This window comes from Corapipo altera, unplaced genomic scaffold, assembly GCF_003945725.1.
Source record: "Corapipo altera isolate COAL_440 unplaced genomic scaffold, ASM394572v1 68, whole genome shotgun sequence".
NCBI lineage: Eukaryota > Metazoa > Chordata > Aves > Passeriformes > Pipridae > Corapipo > Corapipo altera.
The window spans coordinates 5,114,759-5,134,056 of NW_020884919.1; the positions used below are offsets into that span (position 1 = coordinate 5,114,759).

General features: G+C 34.0%; 1 protein-coding gene across 1 annotated transcript in view; it reads left to right on the forward strand.

Annotated features, from left to right (window-relative positions):
• Positions 1–19,298, forward strand: part of LRP1B (LDL receptor related protein 1B) — a 672,863-nt gene that overhangs the window by 597,853 nt on the left and 55,712 nt on the right. The window contains exons 65-75 of the mRNA XM_027656245.1: positions 1,332–1,448; positions 4,919–5,025; positions 5,656–5,785; positions 6,782–6,888; positions 7,779–7,911; positions 11,046–11,168; positions 11,647–11,769; positions 12,029–12,166; positions 12,667–12,801; positions 13,826–13,945; positions 15,914–16,155. Coding sequence (XP_027512046.1) covers positions 1,332–1,448; positions 4,919–5,025; positions 5,656–5,785; positions 6,782–6,888; positions 7,779–7,911; positions 11,046–11,168; positions 11,647–11,769; positions 12,029–12,166; positions 12,667–12,801; positions 13,826–13,945; positions 15,914–16,155 — 1,475 coding nt within the window. The remainder of the gene's footprint in view (positions 1–1,331; positions 1,449–4,918; positions 5,026–5,655; positions 5,786–6,781; positions 6,889–7,778; positions 7,912–11,045; positions 11,169–11,646; positions 11,770–12,028; positions 12,167–12,666; positions 12,802–13,825; positions 13,946–15,913; positions 16,156–19,298) is intronic.

Below are 19,298 nucleotides of genomic sequence, written 5' to 3' on the forward strand. Positions count from 1 at the left end.
TCAAAATATAGGCTGTGATCGTAGGAAACATCATAGGAAAAAATATTCTGGGAGAAAAAGTCTTACAATCGTCATATTGGCAGAGAATAAGGAGCAAACACAAAAGGCAGTATTGCAATTCCCAGATTTTTGACTGTACTCAACTGAGCTGCAGCACCATTTACCTCCACCTTCTTGATATTCAAATGAAGTTTTGATTTATCACTGTAATTCCAGAATCACACCTAGAAGAACAGAATAAAAACAGCAGTTTGGACCATGGCATCAAGTCTAATCCTTCTAGTTTGTCATCCTTTCCATTTCACAAGCAGAAAAAGCAGGTTGATTTAAGTTGCTGTTTCAGTCCCCTTTAATTCTGTCAGTTTTTGGAACTCACTGAGTTACCATGAGAGCAGTATGGAGCTGAACTGACATGCTGTGACACAACCTAACAGAAATTTAAAAAATTCCTATTGAAATATTACAGTGACATGTAATTTTAAATATGTCATTGAGGCTTTTACAAAGCAAACTGTGGGGGTTTTTTCCAACAAAAATGTCACTGATAACTTTTTAATTTACTTCATTTCATCTCAGTCCTTAGAAGCTGAAAGAATTATTCAAGAATTACTCACAGAAAGCACAGAGGCAGCTCCTTCCTGCTAGAGGAGTTCAGGATGTTCCTGTATCTTGAAGAGGCTTTGCCTCCAATGCTTCTCTGTAAATAGAAAAACTCATTGAAAATTTACATCATGAAGAAAATTATGCTCAGTTTAGCACTATAGGCTTTGTAATGTTTTACCTTGTACAAGTAGACTTTCAATCCAATACATCAGCAGGGTGAATGTATAAATCAAAGTGGAAAGTTTTCTATCAGGTATGATTAGTCTTAAATTATTGTATGCAAGAATTAACTTTTGAGAAATACATGTTTTGTACGTTTTTCAAATCACTATTCTTGTGGTTTACTGTGATCTGATCTTTTGTAAAGCAATCTTACAGAGAAATTCAAGGAAAAGTTAATGGAATTTTTGAGATTCAGTGCAATAATAACCTCTCTTCGAGCTAATTTGTCATCCTTTCTGAAGTTTATATTTTTAACTTTAAATAACAGTTTATACAGTACATATTTTAATTTTATCAAATTTAAGAGTATATGTATTCTGGTATAAATAAATAGAAGCTTAAAGAATGTGTCATGAGAAATAAATTATCCCTGAAAGTAACTTTTCAAATGTTATGGTCACTTCTTCTTAAATGTATGTAGCAATATCGTCATGCCTTTGATAGAAGTCTTTCCCATTTTGACTCTTTATTTACAATGCTGTAAATGTTATTCACCATAATTACAGATAAAAAAACTTGTGGACCTCATGAGTTCCAGTGCAAAAATAACAACTGCATTCCAGACCACTGGAGATGTGACAGCCAGAATGATTGTGGAGATAATTCTGATGAAGAAAACTGTAGTAAGTAACTTTTACCTTAGTCCATGTTATGAGAAATAGAGTTAGTTTAGCAACATGTAAGAGGAAACTTTTGAATTTTGATAAAATACACACGTATGTTTTTACTCAACGCTTTCTGAACTGTTGAAAATCTGTTGACCACAATTGAAAATGTCCCTTGATGAAATTCTCCAATTGCATTCTTATAAAGAGCTGTAATTCTGTGCCATCTATGCAAAAATACCTAATCTATGGCTTCTTAATAAGCTCATTATTTCAAAATAAATATTACAATTGCTTTACCTTTGGCATTTAGTTGCATATCACATTTCGTAGCTGTAGATAAGAATCATAAAAGCTGCTCAGTGATCAAATGATAAACTTTGTTAACGATGAAGTTGGATCAAACACTACCTGCACATCATATTCCTGAGATGATTCCTTTGTTTTCTATCATGAGAAGTCTGTTTCTGTCTATTAAATCACATGAAGAAGTAGATGTGGTTATTCAAAGTAGCTCAGTTAGCCCAGTTCTCCCCTACCTACGAGGAACTTGAAGGCCTAATAAATCTCTCACTCTCAGTGAACTAATTTAGATTTAGTTCTCAGGAAGAAATGTCAAATCCTTACTGGTTCTAGATCATAGCCATTGCCTTTATAAAATATTTCAGAAGAGAAATTCCAAAAATAGTTATGAAATACCTTCAGTTGACAATTTCTGCTCTTTTTGTTCATTTACTTAGAAATCCAAGAAATTAATATCTTGGTTTGTAGATAATCTTAAACTCACATTCCTGATGGCCTATCATAAATGTATATTTAGTACCTTCAAGGTAATGGTTTAGAAAGCTTAGTAAATTAGGCATTGTAGTACTGAGTACCTGCTGTCTGCCCCTTTCTCCAGTGTGAGATGTGGTGTCCATAGAGTGTCTCATTCTACTCAAGATATTACAGTGGATTTGTCTTCCTTGTAATTACTCCCTGCATTTGAAAATGTTGTGAGTCACTGCAAGCAGTAGTGCTGTAGTTTCCATATAAAAGTGTTTCATATAAAAATGAAAGTGTCATGTAGCTCGGTAATCACTCAGAGCCTTTTGTTGTTATACCCTGGGAGGGGTTGATGCACAAAAGCTTTCTTAGCTCTGTGGGAGATTTTACTTAGGAATTGATTATTAATGTCAGTTTCCTATAGTATAAATAGCAAGAAATTATTTTATGTTCTTTTTTTCTCATGTAAAAATCAAATAAAGGGTCATAGTTTTGCTATCATGGTGTTAATCAGCATGACTGAACAATCTTTTGAAAATTAAAAAAAAAAAAAAAGAAAAAATAAAAGCGGAAACTTCTACAAAATATTATTGCTGTTTGCAAAATAAGTGTTGAGGATCTTATTTGGAATTTGCCATGTGTATCACCCAGTAGTAATGAACTTCTTCCTTGAAGATCAGATCATCATAGTACAAAGTGATTAAAAAAAGTTCAAGTAATGAGGGAGCAGTCATCTATTTGGAATTTTTAATATTTATTAGATTTTCCAACTTTGTCTTCATATCAATAACCAAGTTCTATGTTCAGTTCTTGACTGCTTTCTGATAAAGAAATCTGTAATTAGTTGTAATGTATGGAATTAGTGAGTTGAGAGTACCCAGACACAGGCAGGACATCAAAATAAATGGTGGTTTTTTTAATTTACTTTTGATTGTCAAGTGCACACTTAAATTCTAGCTTTTGAATCCCATACTCAACTGTTTAAATTTAGAACAGTAGGCTGACACAGTTTTAAAATTCAAAATCTTGGAAGCATTGGAAAAGTACATAATACTGTTCAGTTGTTTCAAATAGACATATGAAATTTTTATAGACTATCAAGTCACTTATAGAATAAAGTGTAATGAAACAAATATATATGAAATTAGAACTTCAAAAGCATTTGACAGAATATATTACATTGCACATTGTGATAAATTGTTCATAGCATACATGAATGTACAAAGGTCTGTCTGGCAATTATATCAGAAAATGAGTTGTTTTTCAAGAATGCAGAAAGAATTCACTGAATTATAGAAGCTCAGCTCAAGTATTTAAATTTTTCTATGTAGTTTGTTCACATGCAAGAAATTCACTATCCTGGTGAAGTTATCAGAGGTGTAACAATGCATATTAAAAAATATCATATATGGGTTTGAAAAGTTATTAGGGATATCATGCAAATCATTGTGCCCACTATGACTTTGTTATATAACTTCACTTCTCTTACAGTCTATTGTTCTTTAACTATATTTGAACCTTGTGAAATAAATAAGAATTATTAGGAAGGATATAGGTCCATAATGAGTTTGCAATAGGGAAAGTAGCATACACTGGTAATTCTTCTGAGGTAATATCTTTTGGGGGGGGGTTCTTTTAGAGTTTTTAAAAATCAAAATAAACAAATTAGAGCAAAAACAATGTTTTGTCTTTCAGGAAGCTTCAAAAGGAAAATTCCATAGTAATGACTATCATTCCTGCTAAGGCAGCGCCAGTAATTTTTTATTTAATGTAATTAAAGAAAATGTAATATACTGTAAACATTGAAGCAAAGCAAAGATAATAATGCTGTAGAAAGATATTAATTCAATCAGTGTAAAAATATTACTGTTGCTAGAAAATCTTCCTAATGCTGTTTTGTTGCTTCTACAAGTTGTCAGGAAAACAAATTAGTTAATTTTGTCCTGGGATGAGTTTGTATCCGAAATGCAATGAGAAGTAGCAATTATTTAATCTTTACTGAAAATGTTTTAAATGAGCATATTGAAGTAAGATAAGCTGGAGCATCTCATCATATTGAGTACATTTTGAATGGATAGTGCTGTAAATTCAGGTTCTTCACATTGCTTAGGGCTCAGCTGACTTGGTACAAGAGATGATGGCTTGTGTGAGTTCTCTAAAAGCAGCTGGGTGTCAATGCCAGCCACAGGCACATGTGCTAGTTTAGTATGATAAAGTGATGTGTACCAAAGGTTTTTTTCTTTTGCAGACACCTACCAGTCTCAGGTTTAGATTAACAAAGAACAAGTCTTGTCTTTGTTTTAGATAATGCTAAGTTATTAAAAGGATAAGTAAAGAAAATCTGCATTTAATGCCACAATACATATATGAGAAAACTCCCCCTAATACCACTTCAATTATCTTGTGTTTAGAAGCATTCATTCTGCAGGATGCTACATGTTAGTGCTTTAGCAGTTTTTTAATGATGTTTAGTTTTTTTCTCAGTATCACAATAATTCTCCAAAGAATCTTGGTAGATCTGAAAGTATTTTCATTACTCTCTTACTATATGTAAATGAAATTTAGCCTAAAAATGGAGGAAAATCCCACAGGAAAAAAAAATTCTTAAATTTTGCAAATTAGGGGGTTTACCTTTGTTATAGTCGTTCATTAATTGCTGGGGGTTTTATGTATATTTTATGGAAATGCTAATAAACATAGGGTTGTTTCTTTTCTTTATTCAGAGCCTCAAACATGCACTTTGAAAGACTTTCTGTGTGCGAATGGAGACTGTGTTTCAGCGAGATTCTGGTGTGATGGAGACTATGACTGTGCAGATGGCTCAGATGAGGTAGGCATCTTCCAGGAAACGTATTTTCTTGGAAAATTAGTAGGTTTATATTGTTGGAGAATGGATTCCTGCATGCAAATATTTTAAAAAGCAGCAATGGGAAGTCCACACATGAATCCATATATGCAAATATCATTACTTAATTAAAACTAAACCTTTTGAAGTAGTTATTTTAAAGAGTGAACATACAAGTAAAATCAAGTTTAACAGTAGTCTACAACTTTTTGTCCCAGCAATGATCTGGACCTCTTCCCATCCTGGAAATGCTTTGTGTCCTGGTTGGCAAACCATACTTCCTACACTCAGAAGTGGTTTGGTTTGTGGGTTTTTTTTGTGACAACAAAGTTGATGGTTTGTAGCAGAAGCTCACTGGATAATACTTGACTGGTTTTCTGTTCTTTCTTTTCTCTTCTTGCTTACCAGTACTGGAACTCAGTTGCTTCCCAGCTACTTAGAGGGTGCAAACCACCTTTCATGAATCATATCCGCAAATGTATTGAATTTCACAAGACATTATTGCATTTCATAGTGTGTAGGAATATAGGCTGTAACTTCTGTGACCAGCTGTGTATTCCTCAATGTGTATATTAAACTCTTGATCTTGTATATTGGTTGTTTCTTTTGTACCAGAGGTATTGTGAAACAGGCTGTTCAAGGGATCAGTTCCAGTGCTCCAATGGTCAGTGCATATCAGCGAAGTGGAAATGTGATGGTCACGAGGACTGCAAACTTGGGGATGACGAGAAAAATTGTGTACCAGGTATTGATTTAAGTAATGTTGAGAAACAAAATGAAGGAGGGAATAAATCAAGAGTAAAAGAAGAAAATAAATCAACTAATAAATATTTCCTGGGCACTAGAAGTAAAGGGAAGTGCAAAGAAATCTGAAATACTTTACCATTTGAGTGTGTATCATTGCGTCTTCCTACTTGTGTTTTGAAAACCCCACTTGTGTACAGCTATGCGATATGTATCTTTTTGGGGGAATGGTATTTAACTATGTTGAAAAGTAATTTGATAATATATACTCAGCATGTAAAATTCTGCTCTGAAAACACTAGTAAGTCTTGGCATGTTACTGAAGTGTCTATGGCATGTTTTTCACTTTGTGGTGTTCATTCAAAGATTACTAGTCCTTATGAAAAATTATTTTCTCTACCAAATTATTATTTTTGTTGTTATTATTTTATTTCCTTTTTACTCTCTTGGAAAATATACCTGTTTATAGTTGTAGGATTTTTCCTAAGTTTTTTGTAATTTGCTTCTAGATGAGTACAACAAAATAGAAGTCTCTGACAAAACTCCCCTGGTTTAAAACGTGACTAGAATATCCACCTATATTTTAAATAAAATTGGTTAATATTTTTTAATTTTAACTGGAATAATGTATACTTGCTGAACCCATGTTTTATTGTAAATTTTGGCTTATTTAATTATAAGCATCCATATAATTTTAGCTAAAGCCCTTTTTAAAAAACTATAGTCATTCTATGAATAGGTACTTTTATTACCAAGTGTAAGGAAAACATAAAAAGAAATTTCTCAGTGATAAAACACAAAATATCCTTTCACTATCGTTATACAGTTCAGTTTTGTCAAATCTTTGACTGCAGTTTAAAAAAAAGTTTGGAAAAGCTCTGCTCAGCTACAGACGCAGGTTTGCTCACTATATTAGCCAGAGGAAAACTTTAAATTATAAACCAAATTATTCATAAATTGTCTTTTTCTTAATGCTAAAATATGTGTTTGTAACCAGCATCTCCAACCTGCTCTTCAAGTGAGTACGTGTGTGCAAGTGGAGGCTGCATTTCAGCATCTTTGAAGTGCAATGGAGAGTACGACTGTGCTGATGGATCTGATGAGGTACCGGAACAAATTTCTCTTGATTTTTTTTTTTTTTACAGTTTTAAGTCCCAAGTTAATTGAAAGGGCAAATATGGTTTTATTGCATCCATTAAACACTGTCAGATAACTTAACCTCATGACTTTACACTGCGTTATGTTTGTTTGCTCTGTGGCCACCTCTTGGAGTAGATGAATTTGTTCTTCCTAAGTCAAAACTTGAGCATGGTTCTGCAAGAGTTTGCATCAGGGACTACTCTGTACTGGCAACGTGGACAAATTTGTGGCAAATTTGGCTCCCTCTGTCCTCTAGATTCTTCTAATACAACCGTAGCAGGCATCTCAACCTCCAGGTGCCTTTAGGCCTTGCTCTTCCTACATCGTGCACTGTTGTTATCTATTTAAGAAATCATCACCTTCATAAACAACTTCAAGCTAAAAAAAACCCAGAAATAGTTGTTATTTCTCATAACCATAAAGGTACCAGTTATGTATAACTTAATGTGAATATAATAATATAATATGAAGGATGCTTGAGCCAAGTGCTGCACAGTGCAGGTGAAGACAATCCGCTCTGGAGGTTCCTAGTCCTGGTCAATGGGGCTATGAGCCAGTTCACACTATTGGCCTCACACCCAGGGTTGTTTCTTGTAGGGCAGTTGACTTAGAGATGTAAATTGTTTCCATTGCTCATACAAGCAACATAAAGAAGAAATATCACAACATGTGAAATGTGGATACCATTTCACTTGCCCTTCTTCAGTAGCTATTTAAATTGCACATTGCATTGTCAGGGACAACTTCCTTGTACTAAATATGCAGGGCAATGAAAGTTGGGAAATTTTGTTGGGTTTGCCTTAAGTATGTTGTTCTCATTCATTAATATGTAGTTCACACCTGTTTTCACACAGATGGATTGTGTAACAGAATGTAAAGAAGATCAGTTTCGATGTAAAAATAAGGCCTACTGTATCCCTGTCAGATGGCTTTGTGATGGGATCCATGACTGTGTGGATGGCAGTGATGAAGAAAACTGTGACCAAGGCAAGAGACACTTCTCTTTAAAAGGCTTAGTTTATTGGACTTTTTATTAACACATATTGCAAGTTAGTGGTACCTTGGGCATTCCGAGTGATCAAAGGAAAGCTCTGTGACCTCTTTCAACAAGGACAGTACAGCAGCTTCACAAGTGATTTGCAGGAAGAAGCAAAACTTAAGTTGTTTATGACTCACATCATGTTCCTCCTTTGTGTTTCCTTCCCCAGTGATCAAAAGGTTGGGTTGTTACTGGAAACATATTCATTTTCATCAGGGAAATTAGTAATAAATCAAGTTAAGTTACAGTTATATAGGCAACAATAAATTACAAAGCCATGCACAATAAATTACAAAGCCATGCAATATAATGAACAGTTACTAAATAAGTAATCTTAAGACCCTGGGTTTCTATTTATTTCATAGAATCATAGAATGCTTTGAATTGGAAGGGACCTTAAAGTTCATCTTGCTCCAACCCCCTGCCATGTGCAGGGACAGCCCAGGTTACTCCAAGCTCCATCCAACCTGGCCTTGGACACTTCCAGGGATGGGGCAGCCACAGCTTCTCTGGGCAACCTGTGCCAGTGCTTCACCTTCGTGTTTGTGTTTGTCCAGGAGCTTCTTTTTCATGCACTCAGTCCCCTTGGCATTTTTGACTGACTTCTTCTTTTTTGGGATGCATCACTCCTGAGTTTGGAGAAGGTGATCCTTGAATATCCACCAGCTTTCTTGGGCCCCTCTTTCCTCCAGGGCTTTATCCCATGCCATTCTACCAAGCAGGTTCCCGAAGTGGACAAAGTCTTCTCAACTGAAGTCCAGAGCAGTGAGCTGGACTCAATATTTTTACTCAGTTTTACTCAGCATTTTTCTTTCCTGTTGTTTTTTTTTTCCAGATTTTTCTTCTTTCCTTTTCTTGCAATTGAGTAGTTCTGTGTGTTAGTCACATGTTATGTGTGTAAATTCAAAAGCATAATGGAGTACAATAAGTGATAATAACCATATAGGAAGCAAACAGAGTAAGATATCCTTTCCTTATTTTGTTCTAAATCTATTGAGCAATACTTTCCACTGGGGGGGGGGGAGGAGGGCAGAGAGATGTCTTATGGGTGTGATTGAGTTTGAAAAAGAGACCAGAAAATTCAGAAAATGGGAAGAATATTCCAGAGATGTTTAGGTGCAAGAAGACAGATACCAAAGTTTAAAAAACCCTTCTAGTCCATTTTAAAACTGCTTTTAAGATGTCTGGACTGTGTCTCTTTAAAAACCAGTGAAGTGTAGGTAAATAGTAACATTCTTATTTTCTCTGAAGCCACATTATTCTTTGGATAGCATAATAGAGCTTCTGTGAACTGCAAATTGCTTATAATGCAATAAGAACCCTCTTGCCTGGTTGGTTATTGCTATAATACTTTGTATTTATGTCACAATTATGATTCTGTTGCAGAAATCTATTTTATAAAGGAATTATGACAGCCCGAGCAATCACATGAAACAAATGCCAGTTTATCTTACTGATAACTATTTTTTTCATCTTTGGAAATACAGCAAACACAAATGGAGTTTTATTCTACAACATTCTAAAATAATATCCGTAATATTTATCTGTAGCCCACTGTGCATATTTATAAAAATAACTCTCTTCAGTCTTATTATACAGCTAGAATGATGGTTATACTGAGATTACACACAGAATTATTTATATTCATCTCTTTCATCCTGAAAAGTACTTTAATTTTATATATTTTCCTTGGATAATAATACAGGATATTTCTGTTAATGTTTATAAGTTATATTTGCAATGGGAGTGATTGGTAACATAATGTGAGAGTCCCAACATCCTCTTACACTACAGGTGTTTCACAGAAATTAATTTTCTGGGAAAAAAAATTAAACCATTCTGAACCTTTATAGCAAAAGAAAGCCTTCTGTTGGTGTTAATGGGGTGTGAACAGGGCACTGAATGAATAAGTAAAAAGACACTGGAGCCTGATCTAGCTCTTAGAGTGGGTGTAATGTGTTGAGCAAAGCCACAGCGAGAGTTTTGGCATTATCGTATAAAATTTCACTGTTTCCTCTTCTGCAGGTACACAGCTTTATTTCTTTTACACTCTCAGGAAACTGAGAAACAGTTACCATAAAAATGTGTTATATGGGAAATTAATTACAAGAACTTTTCATAACTTTGTTGATTGGTGGTGATAAAATTTAGGCGTAATTGTGAAACAAATTCCTTCTTACTGTTCCACATATTAAAACTGAATCCATCTTGAAAGTTTGATCACTCCACCTTAAAAGACTTTTCCTCACCCTGTGTTCCCTTTTGTTAGATGATTCATAGTTCACTCAATACTCCACGAAGTTACATGGAAAAATTTATTCTTGCTGCTTTCTATGTTCAGTAAATATCCTAATGAGAAATTTCAGAGTTACAAAAATGAAGATACTGTTAGAGGTCACCTAGTCTTGTCTGCTCAGTGCCTCCATGGCTAGATCTTTCCTAATTACAGCATTTTTAGGTGATGGGGATATTACAAGCCTGGCCAAGCTTTTTGCTCCTCAGAAGAAAAAGGTGCTACCTCACAGCTAATGGACTGCAATCACTTTGTTCTCTGTGTGTGGCTCAGAGTGTGGGAGTAGCAATAGATGGAGGATCAGACATTCACATGAAACAAACCTGGATTTAAGTGACCTTTCACACATTTGACTGAATTTCTGTCTTCTGTTTTATACCATTCTCTGATGGCACAAATTACTGATGTGCCCTTGCTGGGAGGCAGCATCACCAAGGGGAGTTACACACAGGTAGTTTAGGCATCTGGCTGAATGCAAGGGGAACATGTCTAGCTGGTGAGTTGTTGGTGTCTTTGATAACTGCCCTTTCTAGTCAGGCCAAACAGGTAATTCCCAGCCAACAGTCCTGAGAAGGAATGGTCAAGGAAGAGATTTTTTTAAATGCATGTTTCTCTCTACCTCTCTAACTCATTCATTTGGGATCTGTAAATTTAGCTATGCTACATGTGTCATTTTCTGCAAATGGTGTGTGATAAGTGGTTGTACTGGTTTTCTCAAAAGCTGACATTTTCTTTTGTCTTTCTGTTTTCCTGATTTTTTTTTTTTCTGTCTTCTTTTCATCTTCCCAGGGGGAAATATATGTAGAGCTGATGAGTTTTTGTGCAATAATTCCCTCTGCAAACTACATTTTTGGGTTTGTGATGGTGAGGATGACTGTGGAGATAACTCTGATGAAGTTGCTGAAATGTGTGGTATGACATTACATTTTTCAGTGCTTTCCATGTAATAAAGCAATAATAACATATACATAAATATATAGGGACACTTGTCTAAGTTTTGTTTATTTTGCTTTTAGAAGATTAGATATGATATTTGTGAAAAATTAATCTTTTTTTGTAGGAAGTCCACAGAAGGGTAAAAGTTACATCTACAGTGTGATATTTGATCATCATTACACTTGTTTTAATTCTTCTGTATTTATTGATTCTCAAAAAAGGTATAAATTACCCTTATCACAAAAAATAATTTCATTCCCTAAATGAAGAACTTACACTGTCAACACTGTTGAAGTGCTCTCCCGTGAGGTACCAGAAGTTAAAATCAAGCACAATTCGTATGTCAAGTACAACTGTGTTCCTGTGCCTGCTTATTGCTTTTGATAAGGAGACATTAAAAGAAGGTTTGTGAATGCCAGCTGGGTAATAGCTGATTCTTTTCTTTAATATGCAGTAAAGTTTCCATGCCCTCCAACAAGGCCGTTCAGATGTAGAAACAACAGGGTTTGTCTGCGACCTGAGCAGATTTGCAATGAGGTCGATGACTGTGGTGATAACTCGGATGAAGATCACTGTGGTAGGTGATATTACCTTTCAAGGCATTCAGATCAGAGAAAACAACTTGAAGGCAAACTTTGTTACAGAGATCTGCTTGTCCTTCAGTAAAGCTTAACTGGAGGTTAGTAGATCAGAATTTGAAACTGAAAGAAATTAAGCTTGAAGTTATTTCCAGTTGCTTAATGCTTTGTGGTCGTTCCCATTTGTGTGTGTCTAAAAAAAATCTGAGACTCTTAAATACTGATTTATTTTTCTCTTATTAATTTGTAATTATATAGATAAAATCACATACAAACCAAGACCATGTAAAAAAGATGAGTTTGCTTGTAATGATAAGAAATGTATTCCAATGGAGCTGCAGTGCGACTGGTTTGATGACTGTGGAGATGGTTCAGATGAGCAAGACTGCAAAATAAGTGAGTTTGGCTGACAAGATCTGTTTTTGTGATTGTAGCAGAAAAGAGACAATTAACTGAGACATTCATCTGTGCAAAACCTACTCAACAATGCAGAAGTTGGTTTAATCTAAAGTTATTTCTTTTAGTTAAAAAAAGGAGGTAGTTCTGTGCCACAAGAGAAAGGCAAGTTTTATGGCAATTCAAGCTGTAGTAGTTTTTAGAGTAGTTAAAAGTTCTTGATGAAATTTGAGTATAAGTTGATTGTATTTTGCTTCATATTTGCAACATGAAAAAATTTAATATTAAATTCTTGATATGAAATGTAGGATCTCAATTACATATTGTCAATTTGTATGCATATTTAGATAAAAACTGTGATGACATTTATTTGTTAAAAATTTACCTGATACTCTTAACAGAAAGTCAAATTTTTTATTTGTTGTTGTTACTTTAGGTTTCATTTTTAAGAGCTAAAACAAATCTATCGGGGATTATTTAGACACTTTGTTTATGTTTAGGTGTTGCTGAATATACATGTGAAGATAATGTGAATCCTTGTGGAGATGATGCATACTGTAATCAGACAAAAACATCCCTTTTGTGTCAGTGTAAACCTGGCTTTCAGAGAAACAGGAGGAATAGACAATGTGAAGGTACAGATATATTCCATCATCCCTTGCTTTAAAATATTAAAAGTCAACTGTGTAGTCAGTTTTCTGTGCCAGAGAAGGAGATACATAACACATACTTTTTTCCACAGAGTAAAAGTTGTTCCATAGCAATGGGATTAAGAAATAAAAAAAAAAAAAAAAAAAGATTTATAGGATGTAGATTCACACTCTTTACCTGGAGAGGTTATCAAAGATTAACATTCATTATGAATGTCAAAAGGTTCAAGTCAGACAATTAAATAATTCCAGGGGTAAATGCGTGATTTGAGGTCTAGTAGATTATTTAACTGAGCATTTGAGATTAGCGTTTAAACTGACATATGAAAATAATTAAGGGGCTTAAAATAATGAAGATGCATTAAAAAAAATTGAAATTGAAATAAACAGATAGAAAGTTAAATCCCTTAGAAAATGTTGTCTTGATATATATGATGCCATACTGGTTAGGAAGAAGACATAGTTGTTATAATGGAAGGGTTGATTGGAAAGATAAGATAAATCTGCCTTCCCAGAGAATAGGTTGTGAATTCATTTTCTTACTGGTGAGCAGTAATTTACAGAATTTCAGATCACTCCAATGGAACTATCAAAGTGAATATATAATTCATTGTTTGGCTCTTAAGGAAACAGTATTAAGAGGAACTTTTCCAGTAGAGGAGGATCATGTAGTTTTGACTGTACCAGAGGTAGGTATGCTGGACATAATTGTAGCAAATATTAACTCCAAATATTTTATTGTCAGAGTTGATTTCAAGTTCTAATAATGACAGATTGATATATGAAGGATGGAGAAATAATATTAAAAAAAGAAATCTGTCTGAGTTGTGTTGATTGCAGTGGAAATAGCATTAGTGATAATTGCAAAGGTTTTCCTTTTACTGTTGCAAGATATACTAGTGCTTACAAGTTCCTTTTGTTCACCTCCTTTGTTCCATGCTCTTATGAACATGTTGAATAATAGTGTTTTAAACTATAGGTATATAAATGACAATTCTTTTCTCCATAGATATCAATGAGTGTATGGTATTTGGTGCCTGCTCCCAACACTGCAGTAATATTAAGGGATCATACAGATGTGCATGTGAGAAAAATTATAAGGAGAGGAATAACAGTTGCATAGCAAAAGGTAAGACTATAAAAATCAAACTAGAGAGACAGTACTAAATCACTGTTTATGTACCTGGTTGGTAACACTAATGTGTTGCAGATACTATTTATTTTTAGATAAATATTTCTTGAATAGTTCACAGAAATAACTCTCAAAACCACCCAGCCTTACTTTTCATTTCAGTAAGCAATAAGTTCTTATAACTTCTATGTAAATGAACTTACTTAATTTGAAAGCCCATTTCCAACTCCAGCTTTTCTATTTACAACAATATATACACAAATAAAAAAAACATTAGCAAGCACGTAAGCATGTGAAGCTTTAGAAACTTGAGGGAAGAATCAACTCCATGATAGAAACGTATTTTAGAATTCTAGGAGTAAATTAAGTAGCATTTGGAGTTAATATTTTTTGCTTTGTGTTGAGAAATTCTACAGAAATTGTTTAAGTGGAGTTTTTTTAAGTATAATGAGCTTATTATGTACCCTTATATAAATCAGCTGCCTAGATCGTGGTCCAGTGAAGGAAAAGAAATAAGTACACAGAGATGTTATTTCTGTTGTTCATAAGGCAGAGGTATTGCGCAAAATGGAGGTGATTGTGAAGTCTGGCTGTTATTTAACTTATAAATCATGAAACAAGGAATAATACAGCTCACATAATCTTTATGGGTCTGTATCTGGATAATTCAAAGTGTGATCACAGCATCTCACCTGCAATTTAGTGAGATTTTGGTGTGACTTGGAGTCTTTAGTGCAGAATGAGTGTTGAAGTTACAAGGTATGGCTCCTTCTACACCCTTGTGCACAAACCTGAGCAGCACCTGATCTGAACTTTATGGCCAGAGAGCTCATCTTGTGTCCATACTCCTATACAACATGGACTCTATCAGGGTTTATCATCATTACCTATTGCTAAAGAAGTCAGATTATGACATGGGAACAAACAAGGTTACTAACTGAGGATAGTGGTTTGTTATTATAGAAACACAGACGTAATTCTGTGATATAATTCATAAATTCGTCATTTTAAAATCTGGGAATCGTTATCCTAAATCTGAATTTTTCACAAGCTTCATTTCCATTGTAATCAAGTTAATTTTTCTCTTTTTCCCTCATTGATACTTGCTTTAATAAAACTCCTCTTTGTTGTTGCATTTATCAAGAGGAAGGGAACAAATGATGTTTGATATTTCATACTAACAAGGAGCAAGTGTGTTGGACAGACATTATTATAATTTGATTCTCTATGGATGAATGTGATATGAACTGGGAAATAAAAAGAATAATACAAATGCATTCTAATGTATCCAGCAGATTTTAAACTTTCTCAAAACTTAATAAATGGATACTAAACAGCATTTCTTTATGAATAATAAACTTTACAAGATCTGAATCAAGATGGTAACTGGGTGTCCATTAATATCACCCTTTCAGAGGTATCCGTGTTTACTTTCTGAAATGAGGAGGGGTAAGACAAAACTGCACAGGTTCTGTTGCAGTTAATTTCAAAACCACTGCCTTCCCTAAAGATAAAATCATTCCATTTCTAATTTCCAATTAAGCAATTTGAAAAAATGTTTATTGACAACTCTATGTTCCTTTAGTATATACATTTAGGACCCCCTAAAGAGAGCATGCATATAAAAATATGGGTTCCATATGGGCTTAATGCATAATATCCTGTATTTTTGTATACTGCTTAAAAGTGTTCAAATTCTTATATTGAATACTCCTTAAAATATAGTCTTAGGTGTCACACTATGAGTTTGGAGAGCTCTGAAGTGATGTATATTGATATCAGAGTATCAAGAGTTACATTTATTGCCCAGACTGTGAGTGTTTTTGCAGTCTTCAACAACCAGAAATTAATTTTAATGTAAGAAATTATATCAGATAAACACCAGAAAGCTACTTGAGTGAAAACCACTGATTTTTGCATTAGTTGACATTTACCTTATTTTTGTTTCATTATAATAATCCCTAGGCTCTGAAGATCAAGTTCTCTATGTTGCTAATGACACTGACATCCTGGGTTTTGCATATCCATTCAACTACAGTGATGCTCATCAGCAAATATCACATATTGAACATAATTCAAGAATAACTGGAATGGATGCATATTTTCGAGGGGATATGATTGTTTGGAGTACTCAGTTTAATCCAGGAGGGATTTTCTACAGAAAACTTCACGACAGAGAGAGAAGGCAAAGTAACAGTGGCTTGATAGTAAGTGATCAAAATCAAAGATTAAATGACACAAATTTATTTTGATTTATTTTTCTGTTTTAATAATATGTGCTAATTTAGTAAATTAAAATGTCTGCCTGAGAATGATTTTATTTCAACTGTATTTATGGGTACTAATGCCTTTCCATGCAAGACTCTGACAGACTTGGTGGAGTCTCTAGGAGAACACAACTGTAGTATTTGAAAAGCTTTTCTACAGAAAAATAACCAGTATATTAGAAGCTTAGAAATCTTTTATTTTAACAGAGAAAAGAGAAAATGTAATAGAGTTATTTAAGAAGAAAGGCATAAATTTCAAATCCTTGGAAGACAGAAAATGTAAATAGGCTAAAGACAACCTTGATTTCTGTAGTGGCCATGCAAACAATAATAGGCAAAGCTATGACATACATTTAAAAATGGGAACAGTGAGTATTTAGTCCTTTATATGTTGAACTGCATGGCATCTTCCTTTGAATAACCATAAATGTAAGTTTGCATTTTACAGCAGAAATGTGAATTTTTCTAAACTGGGGTGATTTCAAATGATCTTAACTTGAAAGTAAAATAAATGCAGATTGATACTCATTTTGCCAAATATATTTCTACAATATATGATAGCGTTGAACTGAAGATAACAATGCTGTCTTTGCTTTGGTGTTTCTATAATGCTGTAAATTTAGATGTTGGGTTCTTTTACTCTTAAATTGATAGAGTACAATAGAGTTTTTAGTTTTTTTCTTGGCCAGTAATAAATCCAGTTAAAAGTAATACCTGTCTGGCATGTTTCCTTAAGCTTAGGAGAGGTGACAGCGATGACCTTCCATCACATGAATACTTTTTTATGCCCAGCTGAATAAACAGTAGTAGCAAGAGTAGGCTAATCTTTCATCTATAATTCATACACATCTGTAACCACTTCTAAGTACATTCCATTCAAGGATATTTCCTTTCCAAATGAATGACATTCCTGACCTTTGATACCAGCAGAGCAAAAAGCCTGAGGATGTAAACACCAATAGACACTGAAGGTAGCTTGTGTCTGTGATAACACCTTATATGAGAAGAGTGGTTTAAAACCAACATTTCCACCTGCCCAGCAGAGGAGTCTATATTTTGTTGATGGAAAGTGTATGTAAAGTAGATCTGAAGTGGAAAATAATTCCTAGCATTTCCAGTAGGTCAGCTCTGTCATTGGAGTTTTGCAGAAGGATACTTGTATTGAAGATGTGGAATAATTCTACTGTGGTGTTTTTCTTATTTAAATGTGGCAGAAATCTTGACAGACAGATCTCTGTATTGAGTTCATGATTAGAAAGTAATGAACTTGTAAAGTCTTGTGAAATTAGTGTTGAGGGGGTGTTATTTATTTTTTTTTTCTCTTTTTTTTTTGGTAATATGCAGATGCATTCTGCAATTATAAGAGTAGCCTGCTGACCCACCACCTTTCTAATGGACTTACATTTTCTTAAGGGTCTTTAAAATTTAACATAAGCTTCCTTGACACTTCTTTGTAGTCACGGTTTTGAAATTTTCACAGCTGATTTGTCACTGTCTCCCTGTTTAAACTAATAAAAAATAAAGTATTCTTAGAATTACTGTTTTTCTAATGTACTGAAATAGCTTTTCCATTTTGTATCTCTGTTTCACCATTATATGAGAATACTTTTTAGTCAGTCGCTTCCTTTTCAATTCAAAATTATTGAAAAAATGATATCTTTCTTTATATACCACCTTCTCCTGTCTCCTCAGTGTGGGTAGGTCCTCGTGATGATGTTGATCCAAGCCATACAAAGCCATTTACAAATCTGTTTGTGGAAAATGCATAGATTGTATTTGAATATATCTTGGAAACTTGTCATTTATATTTGTGAAACATTCACTTCTCATTGTACTAAACTTTTGTTATTTTCCCAGCATTATCTCATAAATACTCAAATATTTTTGCCTTATATACAACTGATCAGTAGGTTAATTGGTTTTAGTGTTGCTTTAAAATTGTCATTGAAATTCAGTTTTAAAAAGCTTGAGAATTTCTTAATTTTAACCCAAGTTTTTTAATGGATAAGTTTTCAAAGGTTACATTATAACTTTTATATCTAGACTTTGATATGTAAATCAGGACAGTAAACTTGAACAAAGTCACCTGCATTTTCAGGTAATTACATTAATGCAAAAATCCATCTCAACCAAAATTGCTCCATGGAATTAGCATATCAAGAGCCTTCCTCAGAGAATAGCTTTAAGTAGCTCTCCTGTTTTCCTGTGAAAAGGGGTTTAAGCTTGGTACAAATTGAAGCATTAAAGGAAATAGTAAATATCAACTCTTCAGAGTTTATTGACAGATGGAGAAGAGGATTTAATTCCAATGGAGTTCAGACAATCTAAGTGAATTGTGATAACTGGTGCAGCTGTTTACTGGCATAATCCTTGGAGAGAGATGTACAAGTTATCTGAGGTGAATACTCAACATGGAGTGACCTCACACCTTAACTCAAGTGCTGTTTCTTATGGAAGAGGACAAAAAGCTGAATATTAAAATAATTGCACCATATAACAGGGAAGGAAACAAGTTTTGTAGTGTGTTCAGTCAGTATATAGCAGCTTGCTCCAGTCCCAGAGCTCTGGGAATTTAACAAGGACCCTTAACCACTCTTGAGATTAATCCACATATATTCTCCCAAGGGCTACCCCTGGGCCCATTGGAATGCAGGGCATCCCTGGGAATGCTCCTAAACTGCTCTCTCTAAACAGCACTAATTTATGGTTTTACTTAGAGCTATAGCTCTAAGGATGTGGATGATGGTTGTGTACTTAGGAGACCTCTTCTATCTGGAATCAGCTGGTTGGGATTTTTAAATAATCCTACTTACATAATACAAATGGTGATTTGGTGAACCACTGCACCTACTGGGGTGATCATCTGGCAAAGAAAACTTTGTTTTGGTGAGAAAAACTCTAAAAGTTTTCTAGTATTATTGTTTTTCTTTTTTATTTATTTATTTTTTTACTGTTCTACTATTTTTTGAAGTTATTTTAAGCAAAAATAAAACATTTATATACGTTGTTTCATAGCAATTCCATGCTAAGAAGATCTGTAAAGGAAATAAGATAAAATATTGCTTCACATATGTTTTATGTTG